We start from the raw sequence: 22,227 nt of genomic DNA on the forward strand, positions 1-22,227 counted from the left end.
GTGTGTGTGGAAGCAAGAAGAGCAGGAAAGCAGAGAGATAGGAGTGAGGATTCATGCTGGTGGCATGCGTGATTCCGTTTTTGTTTATCTAAGCAAAAGTGGCAAGAATGAAACAAAATACAATACATTATTGACAATTTCTAACGACAACAGATCAAAAGTGGTACTTATTTAGAAGAGCCAGGGCGTGACGTTGGCATCACGAAACAGTTCACCGTCGACATATAGCTTGTCAACAACTAACCACACTCGTTTGCCTTTGTCGCAGAACTCCTTCATCAATGGGTACAAAACTCTACGCCTCTCATTAATCTCCTTGGAGAACTGGTTGTTCATTCCAAACGAAGTCCCTCTAAGCTCCTGACCTTTGGATTTTACAAACACTTTTTTCTGAAAGTGTTCAAACTTTGCAATGATGGGACGTGGTCGGTTTCCTGGACGAGGGCTTCCCAATCGGTGGACACGGTGAAAAGTAATCTTCTCGACTGTATCTTGCTATATGTTGAGCGCGGACATTATAAACTTTTTAATCTGCACCTCGGGGTCTTCCGGAGCATTGTCTGGAATGCCTGAGAAAATTAGGTTGTCACGCATGCTTCTTGACTGAATGTCCAACGTAGTTTCTTTCATGAGTTTATATTCCAGTCTAAGAGTTTGTAGTTCTGCTGACGTTGACATCATGTTTGATCGAAGCAAATTATTATCTAATCTTAGCTCATTCACTTGTTGTTGTGTGAATTCCAAGCTCTTTCTGAGTTCGGTGAGCTCCTGGGGAAGCTAATCAAGTCCAATTGACAATTTCTTGTTGATTGAAAAGAGGACACTCGTCTGTATCTCTGTCGAATCAAGCAAATCCTCAGTTGAGGTGGAAGAATCAGCTTTTTTCCTCTTCAACGGCAGCTCGACGCGTTGACTCGGATCCTCCATGGCGAGACGAGCTGGTTTTGACGTAGCTGCGCGGATAGCAAGTGGTTCTCAGGAAGTTACCACTGCTAGCAAACCTGGCGAACGAAAAAAGGAAAGAACGAAGCGACCATCCACCGTTGAAAAATACTTGTGAAAAGAGAAATTTTATCTTGTAGTAGCTGTTTTTTTCAAGACTGTGCAAGGGGCGCCGCCATGTTTTGGAAACCACGCAATCTCTCGCGTTGTCACAGTATGCTCCCGTCCGCCTTAGCTGCTCCCGCTCCCCATATTTTCTGTTCGCTCCAACAGTTTCTATTGATTAGTCAGAGAAAACACACACATACTGCCTGCCTGCGGCTCACATTTCTTCTCTCCTTTGTGAAATTATTTGTCGGTTTTGCCTGCAAGTGAGAGAGCGCAAGTGAGAAATCTGACAAGTGAGAATGAGCAAGAGAGACAGAGATGGAAGTTATGCATTGCAAACACCCTCATAAAATTGATCTGTCAGGCCGCTGGTCATTGCCTTCGTTTGTCTTGATCAACAAAATTCCTAACTTGATCTAACTTGACCTAACTTGAACCCTCATTGTAGAATTTTGTTTTACCATTTTCTTGTAAATTTCAATTCAGTTTTCAACATTTTTAAAGTCAGTGTGTGTGTGAGTGTATGTGTGAGTCCTTGAAAAGGAGATAAGTGTGTAGCTGAGGGGTTTGCACATGCTGTGATGCTCAAGTAGCTTTGTCTAGTATGAACATAATAACATTTTCTACTAAATTCTACCCACTACAGAATCAATTCCTGAGAAAAATAAATTACTTTGGAGTTTTAATTTTTCAAGATTGCTCCACTGACAAAAACAAGTAATAAGTAGGACGTTTAATGTGATGCAGTCAGTATAACAGTCAGGCTTAGATTTGCCTGCATAAAGTGAGGTATTTTTTCCCCCCCATTGAACCTAAAGATGATGATATTTCTTGCATTAAAATTCATTATATATATATATACACACACGTGCGCAAAAGCCATCTCAAATACCCCATCATTGCAACGATAATAATGCTTAGTTTTCATTGTCACAGTCAGTTTATTATTGTGATTGTAGTTTGCTTCATTCCAAAGTGTTTCAAATTGTGTATTTCTGAGACAAAATAATATACTCCATTAGAAGAATGTGTCAAAAAGGAAGCCTTTTTAAAAATTCATACTAATATTGAAGGCCAAATCTGACCCATGTGACATTTACAAATGTAGAGTGGCTTTGTGTTATGGCCATTTCAAATCGATATTATGTGCATTGATTTTTAGAAGTCGTATAATACTGCAAGCAGTGCTTGTTTAAGTGTCATGTTCATGTACTGTATACCCACTACGTGAACTTGCTTGGCTTAGGTGAGATCAATATTTTATAACTATATAGTAGGTATTATAATTGATTGACTTTTCATGTAGCTCTCCCTCCACTCATTAAGGGCTTCTTGTATTTAAGAAAGTGATAATATTGCATTGGCCATGGATCCCAGGGGACAGTGTTTCCTCTCTCCTAAAGGTGGCGAGATAAGTTTGAGAGTAAAGGTAGTAAAAGGTCACAGGGGGCTAAATGACAATGATATTGCAGCCTCCTCCACACTAAACAGAATAATTTTCACAACGGTCCCATCACTGAGACAATATCGTATTATATATTTTTTATATTCTTTGCCAGCTACTCTCCAAGGATGAAGATGGATAAACATTTTGTAGCTCAATATATATTTAATCAGATGTCATCCTTGGTTCTGCTTGTTCATAACTACATAGCGTATATATGAAAATAATGGTAAGCGTTTTAACGACTCTCATAAGAGCCAAAAGCTTTTTGTTCTGAGGATTTAATAAGATTTTGTACATTACAGAAAACAGACAGTGGAACGTAAACGAATTTGACAAGCCTTTTTGCTAAGAATATGCTTCTAAGGTTGGACAAATGAAATACCTTTTCACAAATTAAAACAATTGCCATATTTTCACCATAACACCTCAAGGATCAAGAAAGACACCACATTTTACACCAGACTTGCTAAAATTAATCTGTTTTGAGGGGCTGTGCCATCATGAAAATGAGCCACTGTGCACTGTACCCCCCTCTATTGCATTGCGAGGTGTAGTACGGCTTTTATTACCATGACGACTGGGCAAGCTGTTCCTACTAGGCCATATTTTGAAGAAAAAGTGAGCTCCCGCTGATCAAAGATACATTTTATTCTGCCAGGTACTACATCTGCATGCAGTGCATGCAGCAGAAATATAACCCAAGTCATGGAGAAACTTGGTGTGGTGCCAATTTGTGACATCACAATTCAGAATTCAAAATTTAGAATAGCACTGACACATATTTGGTTGTTTAGTTTCACGTGATGGGTGGGCAAGCATGCCAGAGATCCAACTATCCATCCATCCATTTTCTGAGCCGCTTCTCCTCACTAGTGTCGCGGGCGTGCTGGAGCCTATCCCAGCTATCATCGGGCAGGAGGCGGGGTACACCCTGAACTGGTTGCCAGCCAATCGCAGGGCACATAGAAACAAACAACCATTTGCACTCACAGTCATGCCTACGGGCAATTTAGAGTCTCCAATTAATGCATGTTTTGGGGATGTGGGAGGAAACCGGAGTGCCCACGCAGGCACGGGGAGAACATGCAAACTCCACACAGGCGGGGCCGGGGATTGAACCCGGGTCCTCATACTGTGAGACTGACGCTCTTACCAGTCGGCCACCGTGCCGCCGAGATCCAACTATTTACATGTAATTTTCATTAATTTGTCCTCTTAAAAGTCCCTTTCCATCAAAATGTATTTTTTCCTACCTTTTTATGCATAATATACAGTATGTCAAAATTAGTCTGTAACATGGTTTAAGTTTGACATCTATGCGGTTTGTCGATTGAATGCAAACGGCAATAAACTGCATAACGCCTTTTTGAAATCGCTGACATTGTGACGTAGTTTTGTCAATTAATATTCAAGTACCTGCCCAGCTCGTGGTTGGTACCCACCCACTCAACTCAGCTGAAAAGCAAAATTTTAAATTTCAATTTCAATCAAATTTCAATTTTCACCCATGTCCCCTCACAGATCACATTCCCATTAATGGGGGAACGATCCAACACTTGGTGAATTGGGCTTCACAATAATAGTAAGACATCGAAGGATGCAAAGTCGCTATGATTGCTTGGCTGCCCCAACCTTCGAGACGGTTGTAGACACCGTGATATGGATCAATGGAATGCTAAAACGTGAGATGCATGAGGCAGAACTGGGACATGAATCACCTTTGCATTACACCTTTGTCATTAAAGACAATACAGACTGAGTGTTGTGTTTTATTGGTTTTATGTCTTAATATTAACAGTGGTTTACATGTTTTCACTACTGTATTATAGTTACGAATGCAGAATGCCTAGACAGTCATTGTAGGTTTTATGTCGCAACCCTTTGACTGTGGAACAAAGTGTACTGTAGATCATGTTGGGTAATAGTCAAGTTTTAATGTATATATGTAGCTTTTTGGTCGATTTTCTACTAAATTCTCAAGAGACGTTGACATCAACTGCTCTGAGCCTTCATTAAACAAGTTTCACCCCCACTGGCACCTAATCTCTGCTCCTCATCAGCACCCACTTCCATGGCTCTCTCACATTTTACAATAGAGGATCAGTTCTCGCACTTCCACTTTAACATGCTCTGCTTAATAGCTTCATAATCAACTCATGTACCATGTTTTTTTCCATCGTTTTCATGTTCATTTATGTTCATCTTTTAATTGAAAAGAAATAAAGTTGGCTCACTAAGAGTAGATCCTCATCATAGACAAGATGGAAACGCTTAATAGAAACTTTTCACAGATGTATGAAGGGTTTTTTTTGGTCCATGGAAAGATACCCTGGAGTCCATAAAATTAGCTGTATGGAGTACATTAGTATGGATTGTGTTCTGAGGGACAGAAATGAACTCCGGCTGAACCCTGATTTCTGACAACGTAGGGGTGAGCCCACCTGTAAAAGTAGGAGCAGCCTCGCACTGTGTTGTGGCTGAAATATTCCTGGGTTTTCTCATTGCCGAAGTCCTCCAGAGGATCCGACCACAGCAGGTCACACATGGGGCCAAAAGCCGGCGGCTCCTTAAACCGATCCAACTTAAAACGACCGGCAGAAAGAGACACACAATTCATGAGGCAAAATCTATCCACCATTGTGTAACTCCCCCGAAGCAATCTTACCTTTTTAATATCATCTAATGTGTGAATTTCAGGTGAGAGTCCGCCATGGACACACAGAAACTGCTGGTTCATGAGGGCAGCCAGAGGAAGGCAGTCAAACGCGTCCATGCATGAGTCATACACCTGCTCCGAATATTTGATTTTACCTGCCAAACCATGGTAGGACAATTAGCTGTATATGTGATCTCTCCGATACACTACAGTATGGACAAAAGTCCTTGAAGTGAACATGGAAAACAGAAGAACATGGAAGAATGCACATCCAATTTCATTTTAATCCATTAAATCCCTATCATTTGTGCTGCCAAAGCAGAACTACTGGTCCAGAAGTGCCCCTGAAAACATTTGAGATTAGTATGACAAAACAACTGAACACCGAGGTGTACTCACATTCTTGTTTGAAGGTGAAATATTCTGTCAAATGTCTACATTCATGATTTCCACGCAGTAAAAATAGTGTCTTTGGATAGAGGATTTTCAGTGACCAAAGATATAAAACACACTGTCGAGACAAAAATTCAAAGAAAGTATTTTATAAGTATGATGTTCAATAAGTTACAAACACAAGCTTATACAGTATGTGCCATTTCCCAATGTAATACTGTGATAGCTTCACCTCAATGCTGAAGTAGCCACGGTCGACATAGTCCCCCAGGAAAAGGTAACGCGTTGTGGCCGGTGAGCCTCCCACTTCGAAAAGCTTCATCAGGTCAAAGAACTGCCCATGGATGTCTCCACAAACTGGAAAACACAAGGGGGAAAAAGAACTTTAAAAATTATTTGATAGGTTTGGCACTTGCACCCTGGTGGCTGACTGGGTAGCACACCCACCTCACATTTCAGAGGTCATTGGTTCAAATCTGGAGCCTAAAAATATTTTGCTTTACTACGAATAATTTTTTGGTGTGTGAAAACATGCTCACTAGAAGAAAATAGCAGCGCTGGACACTATTTTAAAGTGAATGTTAGTTTTGTAATTTACACTGGAAGCTGCTTAGTCACCATTTGCCAGTGCACTATTTTGTTTTCATAATTCAGCTTGCTTTCTCATCCCTTCCATAAATTATAGTACTCCACTGTTATGTGGAATATTATCATTTTTAAGAAATCATCCGAGCAGTTTACATTTTTCCTTTGATGGGTTAAACGCAGTTGTGTTTCAGGATGATAAAAGAGTCACTCTCTTTAATGGGTAAGTGAAAATGGTGTAGATGCGTGCTGTCTTCAGGGTCACAAGAAGCAGTGTTTATGGTCTTTAGCTGAAAGGCTATTGCCCACCAAATAGAAGCAAGACACCTTTAGTGAGAGAGATGCATGCTTGTTTTTTCATTGGACATTGTACGACTCCGCATTGCAAACCAACATCTAATTGCCTTGCGACCTTCAATTTTTCATCATCATCTCTTCCACCCCCCCACCCCCACCCCCATCTCCTCTCTCTTTTCCTGTCTACCCTATCAGCGCCACAGTGGCCTTTGCCCACTCAAAGCTTGGAGCGATGTGAGTGGGAGACTGCTTGTGTGACTAAAGCAATCACACACGCGCATGAACATACAAGCACGTACACGCATGCATGTACACAAAAATCCACCCAGCATGTCCATGCAAGTTAAGATTTTGTGAGTGCACAAATGTCTCATCATAATTAGATGCCTGCACGCAAAATCACATAGACAATAGGGGTTGTACCCATTATTTGTTAAAACTGTCGTCATGAAATGACAGTGTAGTACATGAGTAAAATGATTCTCTCTGGCCCATCCTGTGCCTCTGATTGAATTTGCAAAAAAAATCCATGCCCAAAGAAAAACAACCAATCAGAGACGGAAGGTGTGACTGACAAGGTGTCAATTTCTCTTGCATAAGTGGACGCACTCATAGCGGGAATACCCCTGCGGAGTCATGCTGACAGCTTTGCTGAAACTATATTGGACTAAAATCTAAATAAAAAAGGTAATATCACCTCTTTTATTATTTTGAATTGATTGTATATTCCACAAAGTAAAACTTCAAACCGATAACTCTATTACAAATAAGTCATGCTACCAATGAGCCAACGTCAGCTTGTTTACAGTGCTAATGCAAGCTCGACATGTTCTCTGTTACTATTGATCACGACTATTCACTTTCATAATCGCATGCCATTATGAATGGCCACGTTTGAGAATCACGCTCATACACATTTGTGGGGGGCAGTTTCTTTGGTCAGAGCCTCGAAGGAGGGTGGGATGAGTGAAAGTGAAATGAGGCTGCATTAAAATCTTACAAGCTAACATTGGAAACCAACTACCCCTTTAACTACGCTGCATAGACGTTTAACACTTGAAGTCGAACAATCACTAATCACATATTTTTGGCATGTTGTCTTCCAATTGGCCAATTTACAGAGGACCTTCGACTCTGCTGCTGTCAATGAACTGTAGCACTCTGTTGAGCAGCGAACTGTCCGGCCACAAGGCATCTTGGCGTGTCAGAGAGAACAAAAATAATTTGGTGGTGGAGGAAAATAGCAGTAAGCCAGCTAGCTAGCTTTAGCTATTCCGATTGCTGCTAGTCATAAAAGAGTCATACCAGTGGTATCTTGGGAAGAAAAAAAACATGAACAGGACTAATTACAGTACAACTCCGATTAGCATAATGGTGAGTTGTATTTTCAATCAATTGTTTTTATTTGTTCCAATGCCTGTCCATCAAAATATATCTTTATGTAAAAGTGGTCCATGGTGCAAAACAGTTGGGGGACCGCAGTACTGTGCTGAAAAAATAAAGAAGACATCGATTAATTAACTTTCATCACATTATAATTGACTACAAAACGTTTTTTTTTTTTTTTTTTTAAATCTTTCATTCAACCACTAACAGACACCCAATCACAACTCACGCTTAGTGAGACAGGCCTTCACAATCGTCTATGCGACACTCGGTCCATCATCTATATTTCATACTCAATACATAAATCTACCCAAACTTGTGTCATCCGTTTCAATTAAACAACAAATATGATGGGTTTAATCCTGATATTCAAACTGTATCCATCCATCCATTTTCTGAGTCGCTTCTCCTCACTACGGTCGCGGGTGTGCTGGAGCCTATCCCAGCTGTCATCGGGCAGGAGGCGGGGTACACCCTGAACTGGTTGCCAGCCAATCGCAGGGCACATACAAACAAACAACCATTCGTACTCACAGTCACACCTACGGGCAATTTAGAGTCTCCAATGAATGCATGTTTTGGGATGTGGGATGAAACCGGAGTGCCTGGAGAAAACCCACACAGGCACGGGGAGAACATGCAAACTCCACACAGGCGAGGCCGGGGATTGAACCCGGGTCCTCAGAACTGTGAGGCTGACGCTCTAACCAGTCGTCCACCATGCCGCCTATTCAAACTGTAGTTAAACTCAATTATTGTTTTAGGTAATTGAGCAAATTCCTGTAGGTTCCTGTTTCATTCATGTTAGAGATGGACAAATTATTAAGTCGGATGTAAACTTTCACTCAATTTTACTTGCAGTCCCAAAGCACTGACACTTGATACTATCCTTCCCTTGTAAAATTATTTGTTTCCCTGTTATCGACATAGTGAGCGGCTAAATATATATACAGGTAGTATTTGTCAGACTTTGAAGCTGCAATAAAGTCTCAGTTTGAGGAAATAAATCCCTTGATGACTGTAGACCCGGAATAAAAATGACTTTCTGGCATGTTCGGCAGGGCATAAAACTAGGCCACAATTTAGTCTCAGACTCTGCCAGCGTTTGGAGATGTTGCAATTTTAGCAAATAACTTCCGGGTAGTTGCAACAGACACACAGTAAAAATGTCACATTTTCTGCAACTTAACAGACCAGGATGTAGCTGACTTAGCACAATTGCATTTATTATAAGGTTTGTACAACTAATATCTCGGATACATTTTCACTCAAAATGAACAACTTCCTGCATCAGGACTTTCAATTCTTTTGTAATTAGTATGTCATATGGGAGGCACACCGGGATGGTCACCAGCTAATTGCTCGGCACATATATGCAAACAACCATTCACACTTACGGACAATTTAAGACCTTAAAGGTGCCATATTTTTCTAGTATTTGGGATGTAATAGTGGCTCTATGTTGCCTCAGTAAACACGTGACATATGAATTAAAATCGTCCACGCATTCATGAGTTCTAGATGTTTTCCTGCCAAGAGGCCTGAAATCAGGTAATTCAAATTTCTCGAGTTTATCTACGTCACTAGCGAAGATCTCCGCCTACCTCTCCGCTCCTAAGCCAGCGCTGTCAACATAACGTGGTCTCACAAGTGGGTCTTCTCCACAGAGGCAACCAATCAGAGGAAAGGAGGGGCGGGATACGAAACTGGGTCAAACAGAAGTAGCTGTCAGAGGGGCCTTTTCTGGACACTCGTAAGGTGTTTTTTGAAATTAAATTGACATTTTTATACCGAGTCCATGTTAGAAAGTCACTCTATGGCGGTCTAACTGGCCAAAAATATGGGACCTTTAAATTAACTCTGCAACCCTGAATGACTGAGTAACAAAATATTATTCAACTCCATGATGGCGATACAGATCCAATATACGCTCATTTGTTTTTTGACACACTTGCTGTTATTTGTGAATATTTGTCATTGTTTGTGTGTGTGTTTTCTCTCTTCCTGTTTTACTGTTTATATTATTGGTGTCTTGTCACTTTTCTCATCCAATCAACAACATCATTTCCACTTCTGTCTTGTGAAATCTTTGTGGTTCTGGTCCTTTTTGTGTCGCTTATTTCTAGACTTTACACATTTACAGGATTTTGGGGCCGATCACCGATAAGCAAGTTTAAAAAAAAAACGATAACCGATTACAAGATGGAGGAATGCGTCTATTTACATGACTTGTTCATTTATTGTATATACTAGTGTACTGTATACTGTATCCATCCATCCATCCATTTTCTGTACAGCTTATCCTCACAAGGTTTGCAGGTGTGCTGGAGCCGTAATTATTCTCTAGCATTTTAGACAAAAGTTAAAACATCAATGACCTCTAGGGGGCATTCAAGGATTGGCCACTGACATAAATTTAGGTCAAATCAACATTACAACATGACAGAAATAATGGGTGCTAACTTAGTGTAATTAAATTACTTTATTGCAATTAAATTACTTTAACCAATACTGTTAATGACATGCTTACGCTGACTTTTTTAGTTTGTCCGTTTGACTTTTTTTTTTTTCCCCCCACGCTGCGTTGCTTGAACGCGGCATGCTCCTCGTCTACATTCTTCAGGTGCTTGATCAAATTTGTTGTGTTTTGAAGCATTTAGATGACGTTCCCCATGACTGCACGACTTCAATTGTGCACAGACTGCAAATAACTTACGTGTTGTTTGTCTGACAGACCGCAAAATAGTCCCACACCGACGACATGTTTTTTCACCGACAAGATTGAAAAAACTTTATTGGCTGTGAGATAGTTACAGTACTGCGCAACAAGACAAGGCTAAAAATGAACTAGCTTTTGGATTCATACGAGACAAAGACGCAGAGTTAAATGTCGTGCGCAGGTGATCGATGACGTCATTGATCGGATCGGCGAATGTTGACATGAAAGCCGATCAGCATAAAATGATAATTATCGGCCGATACTCAGATCGGCGTAAAGTCTGCTTATTTCTGACAGCACTTTGAGTGATTTTCATTAAATCTTTCCTGTTCCATTGTGGCCTGTTTTTATGCATATTGTCCAGTTAAATTCTGCGGATGATGCAATCAACATAGGACTGCAATTCATCCTAGAACACCCCTGTTTGTGGACTGCTCTGTGTTCAACGCAATCACCGCCGAACTCCTCTCCTCCAAGCTTCTCCAGCTCAGCATCTCGCCTGCCATCTCCCAGTGAATTTACAGCTTCCTGACAGGCAGGACACAGCAGGTGAGGCTGGGGGACACCACCTCATCTGCACGCACCACCAGCACCGGAGCGCCCCAAGGATGTGTCCTCTCTCCACTGCTCTTCTCGCTCTACACGAATGACTGCACCTCAACGCACCCGGCTGTCAAACTCCTGAAGTTTGCAGGTGACACCACAGTCATCGGCCTCATCAAAGACGGTGACGAGTCTGCGTATCGACAGGAAGTGGAGCTGTGGTGCAGCCGACACAACCTGGAGCTGAACACGCTCAAAACTGGAGAGATGATCGTGGACTTCAGGAGGCATCCTCCGCCACAGCTTCCCCTCATGCTGTCCAACTGCACTGTGTCAACTGTCAAGACCTTCAAGTTCCTGGGAATTACAGTCTCAGACCTGAAGTGGAAGACCAACATCAACCCCATCCTCAAAAAGGCCCAGCAGAGGATATACTTCTTGCGGCTTCTGAGGAAGCACGGCCTGCCACAGGAGCTCTTGAGGCAGTTCGACACAGCATTCAACGAATCAGTCCTGTGTTCTTCCATCACAGTCTGGTTTGGTGCTGCCACAAAAAAGGACAAGCTCCGACTCCAACGGACAATCAAAACTGCTGCAAAAATATTCTGTACCCCCCTATCCATCCTTGAGGACTTGCACGCTGCAAGAACCAAGACAAGAGCATGCAAAATCCTCTTGGACCCTCCACATCCTGGTCACCACCTCTTCCAGCTCCTTCCCTCAGGTAGGTGCTCTCGAACAATGCAAACTAGAACTAGGAGGCATTCCAACAGCTTTTTTCCTCTTCTTAAACAGTTAATTCCATTGTAACATGCTGCCAAATTTGTTTTGAGATTGTAGTCACATCTCTGTCGGGCCAATTATACATTATTTTTGCACTCACTGTAGTAGTCTCGCCACTCTGCACTACTTTCCTATCTTATTGACCAATACTCCCCACTCGTGCTTGAGAAGTATCTGCACCATTTGCACAATTGACATTGTTCCAGATCGCACGACTAGTCACTTTATCCATCCATCCATCCATTTTCTGCGGGGGCAGTAGCTTTAGCAGGGACGCCCAGACTTCCCTCTCCTCAGCCACTTCATCCAGCTCTTCCGGGGGGATCCCGAGGCGTTCCCAGGCCAGCCGAAGGACGTAGTCTCTCCAGCGTGTCCTGGGTCGTCCCCGGGGTCTCCTCCCCGTGGGATGTGCCCGGAACACCTCACCGGGGAGGCGTCCGGGAGGCATCCGAATCAGATGCCCCAGCCACCTCATCTGGCTCCTCTCGATGTGAAGGAGCAACAGCTCTACTCTGAGATCCTCCCGGATGACCGAGCTTCTCACCCTATCTCTAAGGGAGAGCCCGGACACCCTGCGGAGGAAACTCATTTCAGCCGCTTGTATCCTGGATCTTGTTCTATCGGTCACAACCCACAACTCGTGAACATAGGTGAGGGTAGGAACGTAGATCGACTGGTAAATCGAAAGCTTCGCCTTTCGGCTTAGCTCCTTCTTTACCACAACGGATCGATACAAAGTCCGCATCACTGCAGACGCTGCACCGATCTGCCTGTCAATCTCCCGTTCCATTCTTCCCTCACTCGTGAACAAGACCCCAAGATACTTGAACTCCTCCACTTGGGGCAGGTTCTCATCCCCGACCTGGAGAGGGCACATCACCCTTTTACGATTGAGGACCATGGTCTCAGATTTGGAGGTGCTGATTCTCATCCCAGCCGCTCCACACTCGGCTGCGAACTGCTCCAGTGAGAGTTGGAGGTCACGGCTTGATGAAGCCAACAGAACCACATCATCAGGAAAAAGCAGAGATGCAATACTGAGGCCACCAAACCGGACCCCATCTACGCCTCGGCTGCGCCTAGAAATTCTGCCCATAAAAGTTATGAACAGAATCGGTGACAAAGAGTAGCCTTTGTCAGTCCAACCCTCACCGGAAACGAGTCCGATTTATTGCCGGATATGCGGCCCAAACTCTGACTCCGGTCGTACAGGGACCAAACAGCCCGTATCAGGGGGTTCGGTACCCCATACTCCCAAACCACCCCCCACAGGACTCCCCGAGGGACACGGTCAAACGCCTTCTCCAAGTCCACAAAACACATGGAGACTGGTTGGGCGAACTCCCATGCACCCTCGAGGACCCTGCCAAGGGTGTAGAGCTGGTCCACTGTTCCACGGCCAGGACGAAAACCACACTGCTCCTCCTGAATCTGAGATTCAACTTCCCGACGGACCCTCCTCTCCAGCACCCCTGAATAGACCTTACCAGAGAGGCTGAGGAGTGTGATCCCCTTCAGTTGGAACACACCCTCCGGTCCCCTTTCTTAAAAAGGGGGACCACCACCTCAGTCTGCCAATCCAGAGGAACTGTCCCCGATGTCCACGCAATGTTGCAGAGGCGTGTCAACCAGGACAGCCCTACAACATCCAGAGCCTTGAGGAACTCCGGGCGAATCTCATCCACCCCCGGGGCCTTGCCACCGTGGAGATTTTTAACCACCTCGGTGACCTCAACCCCAGAGATAGGAGAGCCCACCTCAGAGAACCCAGAGTCTGCTCCCTCATGGGAAGGCGTGTCGGTGGAATTGAGGAGGTCTTCAAAGTATTCTCCCCACCGGCTCACAACGTCCCGAGTCGAGGTCAGCAGCACCCCATCCCCACTATACACAGTGTTGATGGTGCACTGCTTCCCCCTCCTGAGACGCCGGATGGTGGACCAGAATTTCCTCGAAGCCCTCCGGAAGTCTTTCTCCATGGCCTCACTGAACTCCTCCCATGCCCGAGTTTTTGCTTCAGCGACCACTAAAGCTGCATTCCGCTTGGCCAGCCGGTACCCATCAGGTGCCTCGGGAGTCCCACATGCCAAAAAGGCTCGATAGGACTCCTTCTTCAGCTTTACGGAATCCCTCACCATTGGTGTCCACCAACGGGTTCGGGGATTGCCGCCACGACAGGCACCGACCACCTTACGGCCACAGCTCCGGCCGGCCGCCTCAGCAATGGAGGCGCGGAACATGGTCCACTCGGACTCGATGTCCCCCGCCTCCCCCGGAACATAAGGAAAGTTCTGTCGGAGGTGGGAGTTGAAACTCCTTCTGACAGGGGATTCTGCTAGACGTTCCCAGCAGACCCTCACAATACGTTTGGGCCTGCCACGTCGGACCGGCATCTTCCCCCACCATTGGAGCCAACTCACCACCAGGTGGTGATCAGTTGACAGCTCCGCCCCTCTCTTTACCCAAGTGTCCAAGACATGCGGCCGCAAGAAGATGACACGCCCACAAAGTCGATCATCGAACTGCGACCGAGGGTGTCCTGGTGCCAAGTGCATGTGTGGACACCCTGATGCTTCAACATGGTGTTCGTTATGGACAATCCGTGACGAGCACAGAAGTCCAATAACAGAACACCGCTCGGGTTCTGATCGGGGGGGCCATTCCTCCCAATCACGCTCTTCCAGGTCTCACTGTCATTGCCCACGTGAGCATTGAAGTCCCCCAGCAGAACGATGGAGTCCCCAGTGGGAGCACTCTCCAGCACCCCCTCAAAGGACTCCAAAAAGGGTGGGTACTCTGAACTGCTGTTTGGTGCATAGGCACAAACAACAGTCAGGACCCCTCCCCCCAACCGAAGGCGGCGGGAGGCTACCCTCTCATCCACCGGGGTGAACCCCAATGTATAGGTGCCGAGCCGGGGAGCAATAAGTATACCCACACCTGCTCGCCGCCTCTCACCGTGGGCAACTCCAGAGTGGAAGAGAGTCCAACCCCTCTCGAGAGGACTGGTACCAGAGCCCAAGCTGTGTGTGGAGCCGAGTCCGGCTATATCTAGTCGGAACTTCTCGACCTCACACACCAGCTCAGGCTCCTTCCCTGCCAGAGAGGTGACATTCCACGTACCTAGAGCCAGCTTCTGTAGCCGGGGATCGGATCGCCAAGGTCCCCACCTTCGGCCACCGCCCACCGCCATCGCACTGCACCCGACCCCTATGGCCCCTCCCACAGGTGGTGAGCCCATGGGAAGGGGGACCCACGTTACCCTTTCGGGCTGTGCCCGGCCGGGCTCCATGGGTGCAGGCCCGGCCACCAGGCGCTCGCCTTCGAGCCCCACCTCCGGGCCTGGCTCCAGAGGGGGGCCCCGGTGACCCGCGTCCGGGCAAGGGAAACCCGAATCCATTTATTGTACTTGTCATAGGGGTTTTTGGAGCCGTGCTTTGTCTGGTCCCTCACCTAGGACCTGTTTGCCATGGGTGACCCTGCCAGGGGCATAAAGCCCCAGACAACTTAGCTCCTAGGATCATTGGGACACACAAACCCCTCCACAACGATAAGGTGACGGCTCAAGGAGGGGTAGTCACTTTAAACTGCATAAATTTCTGGAGGTCTCTGAACCATTTGCACAATGGTCATTGCACCAGACTATTGTTCTATTACTCATTTCAAACTGCTCTAAATTCCTAGAGGACTCGGCATCATTTGCACAATTGTCAAAAAAATAAAAAATAAATACAAATAAAAAAGTATCTGCATTACCACATTACTGGTCACCTTTTATTGTTCAGTGACTGTGTTTTTATATTTTTATTGTCTCAAAAGTATTCACTGTCAATTGAGTGTCTGTTGTCGTACAAGAGCGGCTCCAGCTACTGGAAACAAATTCCTTGTGTGTTTTTGACATACTTGCCAAATGAATATGATTCTGATTACATCCTAGCAGTGCAGTTATTTTTAATTCATTTTAGTTTTTTTTTTAATGTCAAAACTACCTGTGACTGGTGCCTCAATGTCCAGTATAGTTTTCTCTTGGCGCAGGATTGTCGCCCCTTCGTTGATGATTCGCAATGCCACGGCTTCTTCCACGCGGCCCTCCTTGGTAAGATGGGCCTTTAGGAGGTCCACGCGAGGCTTCCCTTCGCAGTCGAACACTTCTTTCATGGTAAGGCGGTGACTTAGGGGAAAGGGGACAGCTGGGGACAGAGACATGGGACATCAAATTAATGGGGACACGATTTGAATGCGATCAGAAAAGTGGGACTCATTGCAAACTCCACTCAAGAACGACAAATGACCATGAGAAAACCTCATGCACATTTTGCCAAAGGCGTAACAAAGCCGCTGCATATATTGTACACAGTATGTGCAATCTGTTCTAAAAATATTACTTATTTAATATGCACAAGGACAATAAATCCATTTGCTGGCTCAAACAGTAAATTATTCAAAACTATAGCTGACACAATTATTCTTTGAGAATATATATAGGTAAAGATTTGTTTTTAAAATGGTGACAGACATAACATACACTGTCAAATACTTCCTTAGGTATGCATACACCACCTGATAAGATCCTGTACAAGAGCTCTTCTGGTTGAAGTTTTAAAACAGCATTGCAACATACTAACATACTCATTCTAATATCTTGGTTTCTTTACTTAATCAAGATGGGCAAAATATTTCAAACACTTCCCAGTATGGTGCAGCTGACATCAATGCAAACTACAACCAAAACAATAAATGTATTATTAAATTCATACTGTATGTGTCTCTCAATGAAAAATGAGCATTATGCACAATAATGAATTTATATTAAATATATATACAAAAAACACACCAAGAAAGAAAAGGTTTCTCTATATTATGAATTTTTGGCACTCAGGAAAAACTTCATGCCCATGTCCTAGATTCATCCAACACACTCCCTGGATTGCGGAAGCCTGTGCCCATTAAAATGCACCAGTCACCTAGCCAACAAACTAAATGCGAAACTGTGCAAAAGAGATAATTATTTCTGTGTCAAGAAAGGTTATTTAATAGATGTGGAGCTGATTGATGTCTGGTGTGATGACAAGCTTTCAGGCTCTGTGTATTGACGTTAATCTATAGATCATCAGGTTTAACAGAGACTTTCTACATGAGGCCGCCGTAGATAATTTAGATTAACAGAAAAGTAAGACAGATGATCGTAAAGTTGCAAATACTTCCACTGATAACATGCATGCACATGCCACTGCACATTTACCATGTCAGCAGTAGTACGCCTGCCAGATTTTAGCCCTGCATAGGCAAGCACAGGCCCTCGGCAGTGCCAAGTGAAGGGAAGAAAAAGGAACGTGTCTCAAAGCTTAAAGTGAACATGATCAACATGCGCTTTAATAATGAATGCTTGGCTAGAGAACTCTCAAAGTCGCTGCTCCCGGGATAATGAGGCAAGCGCCAGCAAGTGTTTTTAATTGGAGGAGGGAAACAAAAATGTTCACAGTGTGCAGTGTGTATCTGTGATGGCGACGTGCGCTTGACACATTAGCGGCACACATTCTGCACTGTCAACACACACACACGCACGCACACACGTGTTGGAAGTTTGACTTGAGTTGATATCATAGAATTTGGAGTCTGGATAACGGCTTAGCATTTGCCCCTTGTCACAAAATGACAAATGCATACATGCTTAATCTCACAAATAACCATAAAGCAGAAAAACAGATACATATGGTGCTCAATACACACAAACACACATACATCCTGATGTACAGTGGAGAGATGAAAGAAGCTGACTCCGGCTCAGCGTCCAAGCAGCAGAGTCAAACTATGAAATATTGTATGTTGCCGGGCAACAGCAGCAGCTGACTGTTGGCGTCAAGCCAGTGCCGACGCAAAAAAACTACATTTGGCATTCACATAATCGCTGCTGAAAAAAAGCACAATTATCTGAGGCTATACAGAGGAGTTTCAACGGACTCCACTGTGACTCTCTCAAGTGACACGTTTTCAAAATGTGCAAGTTAAAGGCAGTGTGGCGTTACTAATGAGTAACCTTGGGTTTTGTCAGGAAATGTTGATTGGCTCGTCATCTACGTTTAACAAGACAGTAAGCATTTTCAAGAGATGCAATTAACGTAGGCAGACATGAGCGACTTGATATCATCGCCCCACGTGATGTGTGTGGGAGGAAGCAAATGTGTATTGCCAATACAAATGCAAATGTGTATTGATGGATCATCACCATTGATGGGCCCAGTGGCGATTTCTGGCACATGCATTATGTGCGGCTGCACGGGGGGTGGGTGGTGGGTGGTGGTGGGGTTGTCATGAGTCAAAGCACCCCAAAACTTAAAAATATCGCAACGTGAAAAGAAAAAAAAGATTGTGTAATTGTGCGTACAAATCCCAACGACTGACATGTCAGTCGTTGGCATTTGTATTGGGAATTTGCACCCCCTTGTGGAGTTGCCCTCTGTAGAGGAGAGGCCATTTGAAAGATGAAGTAAACAAAAGCCTACTTGAGGTCAGTCCTGTCCCGAAGGGGGATGGTCTCACACAGGGTGCTATTCAAGCTAGGACTGCTACTAAATGGGTCCTTAAATATGGATGGCACCATATTGTTTAAAGACACTACGCACATTTAATTCAAGCGAGATATGTTCTTTATTCTTCTTCACACTAATTTCTATTTTTTTACAATACTTTCATATTGTTTCATAATGACCTACTTGGCCTGTTTTTATTAAAATACTTATTTTACACACAGTATGTTATTAAGACCTCCCGCAGTAACTGCCCTGAATATGCCTCTCCATTCCCTGCAACACAGTGATGATAGTCCCCTTACAAAACAGAGTGCACAGACCAGGACATAATGCATTCAGATTTTGTTTCTTCTGTCACATTACGATATGGAATAGAAATAAGAGATGCTATGAACTTGTAGCAGTTTCACTTGTGGGGATAAAAATAACTCGCTTGTCATCAGTAGTTAGCTACACGGGCCACATACAACGACTGTCTCATCCAATCAAAATTATCTGCTTTTATCACTTAAGTGACACAATGGTGCTTTTTTTTTTTTATCCCCCTTTAGCTTTTGTAGAATGAAGTAGTCATGAAGTACCTTTTTGAAATGAAACTGAGAGGACAGATTGAAAAGGTAAAAAGCATTATAGTTGAGTACAATTCTATTTTGTTAGAATTGGTAGGAAGAAAATAACTAATTCAGTCAGTACAATTGAAGCCAGATATTTACATACACTATCTAACAATACATGCTTTTTTCCCCTCACTGACATAGATGAAACTTTTCCTGTATTAGGTCAATTATGATTACCAAAATTTGCTCAATGCCAGAGTCACGGGCAATTTTTCATTACTTTCACCAAAGTCAGAAGTTTACATACAGTAAGATTACTATGCTTTGAAACTATTTATAATATTTGGGAAAACCCAGATGATGATGTCATTTCTTTGGAAGATTCTGTTTATTGACAACATTTGAGTTAATTGGAGACACAGCTGTGGATGTACGTATTTGAACTAGGCACACCTGAAACACCCTTCTTCTTTGTGTAACATCAGGGGAAAGGCAAAGAAATCAGCCAAGACATTAGGAAGAGAATTGTGGACTTTCACAAGTCTGTTTCATCCTCAGGTGCAATTTCCAAATGCCTGAAGGTGCCACGTTCATCTGTTAAAACAAGTATACGCATATACACTATAAACACTATGGGAATGTCCAGCCATCATACTGCTCAGGAAGTAGACAGGTTGTGTGTCTCAGAGATTAACATACTTTGGTTCGAAATGTGCATATCAACACCAGAACAAAAGCACACGACCTTGTCAAGGTGCAGACTAAAGCTGGTAAGAGTGTGTCATTATCCACAGTGAAACAAGTACTGCACTGACATGGGCTGAAAGGCCAGTCTGTCAGAAAGAAGCCAATGCTCCAAAAGAAATTATTTTTTAAAAGCCAGATTACAGTTTTTCAAATGCACACAGGGACAAAGACCTTAGTTTTTGGAGACAGTCATTATGTTTAGAGGATAGCTGGCTGGATGACTGGTTAGAGCGTCTGCCTCCCAATTCTGGGGACCTGGGTTCAAATCCCGGCCCCTCCTGCGTGAAGTTTGCATGTTCTCCCTGTGCCTGTGTGGGTTTTCTCCGGGTACTCCGGTTTCCTCCCACTTCCCAAAAACATGCATGGTAGGTTAATTGATGACTCTAATTTTGCCCGTAGGTGTGAATGTGCGTGCGAATGGTTGTTTGTTTATGTGTGCCCTGCGATTGGCTGACAACCAGTTCAGGGTGTACCCTGCCTCCTGCCCGAAGATAGCTGGGATAGCTTGTGAGGATAAGCGGCTCAGAAAATGGATGGATGGATGTTTAGAGGAAAAAGAGGGAAGCTTGCAAGCCTGAGAACACTATCCCAACTGTGAAATACAAGCGTGGCAGCATCAAGTTGTGTAGTTGTTTTGCTACAGTCCTGAAAATGTACAGGCAGATCTGAAAACGTGTGTGCGAGCAAGGTGGCCTACAAACGTGGTTCAGTTACACCAGTTCTGTCAGGAGGAATGGGCCAAAATTCCAGTCAATTATTGTGAGAAGCTTGTCGAAGGCTATCCAAAAATTTTACCCAAATTTTACAGTTTAAAGGCTAAGGTATAAAATACGAATGAAATGGGTGGAAACTTTTGACTTTGAAGAAAGTAATGAAAAATTGTCTTTTAAAAAAAAAAAAAATAATAAATAAAAATCCTCCTCTCATCCTTCTGGCATTTAGGACAATAAATAATTTTGGTAATCCGAATTGACCTAAATGTTTAGGCTGATTTAATGTCAAACTGTGAGGAAAAAAAGTGTGTGTCTTTTTATACAGTGCATGTTAATATCTGGTATATCGTTAGCCTAATAGCATAACATGGCACTGCCCAAGTCTTTTTTTTTTTTACTTCACATTACCATATTAATTAAAATACCAATGTGCTTGTTAAGAAATGTGTTTTCTCTTGTTTTGTGTCAATTCAAATATGACTTGGGCAACTATGCCATTAGGTTAATATTATAAACGAACCTTCATTAGGTATCGCAGCAAAATCTAATAAAATACAATATTGAAAAATGTGCCGTTACAAAAATAATAATGAGGGAGATAGATTTATTTATTTAGCAACTGGAAAGGCATAAAATATGAATATAAATAGCTCTCATTATTATGTAAGGCAATTACTGTACATAAAACTAAACCACTCCAACCACAGTAATAAACATTTTTAAATGAATACTTCTCTGACAGTGTCAATCAAACATGAACATTATTATCAATGTAAAGCCACAATTTTTCACAGAGCTTTTCAACCGGAACCCATTATGGGCTCAACAGGCTAAACAGATTGTAAGTTTGATCCAATAGAAGATGTAATAAGACATGCTTCTGTAAAACATCAAATTGAGAGGATTTTACACAGCTGAACCATGAGCCTCGAGAGCAAATATAACAATGCAGCAGCTGTGTGACGAAGTGTACAAGTTAGAATGTAGGTTTGCCCATTTTATGGTACAGTAATAACAGACAGTGGTATTCGGTGATTTATCCACAACAAAAATTTGTGTGTAAAAAAAAAAAAAAAAAAAAAAGAAAAATGCGGCGACTGGTTAGAGCGTCAGCCTCACAGTTCTGAGGACCCGGGTTCAATCCCCGGCCCCGCCTGTGTGGAGTTTGCATGTTCTCCCCGTGCCTGCGTGGGTTTTCTCCGGGCACTCCGGTTTCCTCCCACATCCCAAAAACATGCATTAATTGGAGACTCTAAATTGCCCGTAGGCATGACTGTGAGTGTGAATGATTGTTTGTTTTTATGTGCGCTGCGATTGGCTGCCAACCAGTTCAGGGTGTACCCCGCCTCCTGCCCGATGACAGCTGGGATAGGCTCCAGCACGACCGCGACCCTAGTGAGGAGAAGTGGCTCAGAAAATGGATGGATGGATGGATAATTAATGCATGATGTAGTATATGCCACTGCAGACTACAATAAACATTTGGCTGAACGTTCAAAGTCAAACACTTATGTGACGCTGATTGAATTCCATGCTTTGTGTGCTCTGGCCAGTGAGCAGCGATTGTGCCCTTTTATTAGAATATATTGATGATGATAATAACAGCGGCATGGTGGGTGACTGGTTAGCACATCTGCCCCAGTTCTGAGGACCTGGGTTCAAATCCGGCCTCGCCTGTGTGGAGTTTATATGTTCTCCCCGTGCCTGCGTGGGTTTTCTCCGTGTACTCCGGTTTCCTCCCACATCTCAAAAACATGCACGGTTGATTAATTGAAGACTAAATTCCCCGTAGGCGTGAGTGGTTGTTTGTTTATATGTGCCCTG

At 43.7% G+C, this 22,227-nt stretch overlaps 1 protein-coding gene across 2 annotated transcripts in view; it reads right to left on the reverse strand.

Moving 5' to 3' along the window:
- The window catches only part of LOC133467303 (protein phosphatase 3 catalytic subunit alpha-like), a 51,547-nt gene that overhangs the window by 27,452 nt on the left and 1,868 nt on the right, over positions 1 to 22,227 (reverse strand). For both annotated transcript variants that reach the window (XM_061752016.1, XM_061752015.1), the window contains exons 2-6: positions 15,846 to 16,046; positions 5,779 to 5,903; positions 5,553 to 5,664; positions 5,163 to 5,308; positions 4,939 to 5,078 (exon numbers count right to left, since the gene is read on the reverse strand). In XM_061752016.1, coding sequence (XP_061608000.1) covers positions 4,939 to 5,078; positions 5,163 to 5,308; positions 5,553 to 5,664; positions 5,779 to 5,903; positions 15,846 to 16,046 — 724 coding nt within the window. The remainder of the gene's footprint in view (positions 1 to 4,938; positions 5,079 to 5,162; positions 5,309 to 5,552; positions 5,665 to 5,778; positions 5,904 to 15,845; positions 16,047 to 22,227) is intronic.

Source organism: Phyllopteryx taeniolatus, chromosome 17 (genome assembly GCF_024500385.1).
Source record: "Phyllopteryx taeniolatus isolate TA_2022b chromosome 17, UOR_Ptae_1.2, whole genome shotgun sequence".
In the NCBI taxonomy this organism is placed as follows: Eukaryota; Metazoa; Chordata; class Actinopteri; order Syngnathiformes; family Syngnathidae; genus Phyllopteryx; species Phyllopteryx taeniolatus.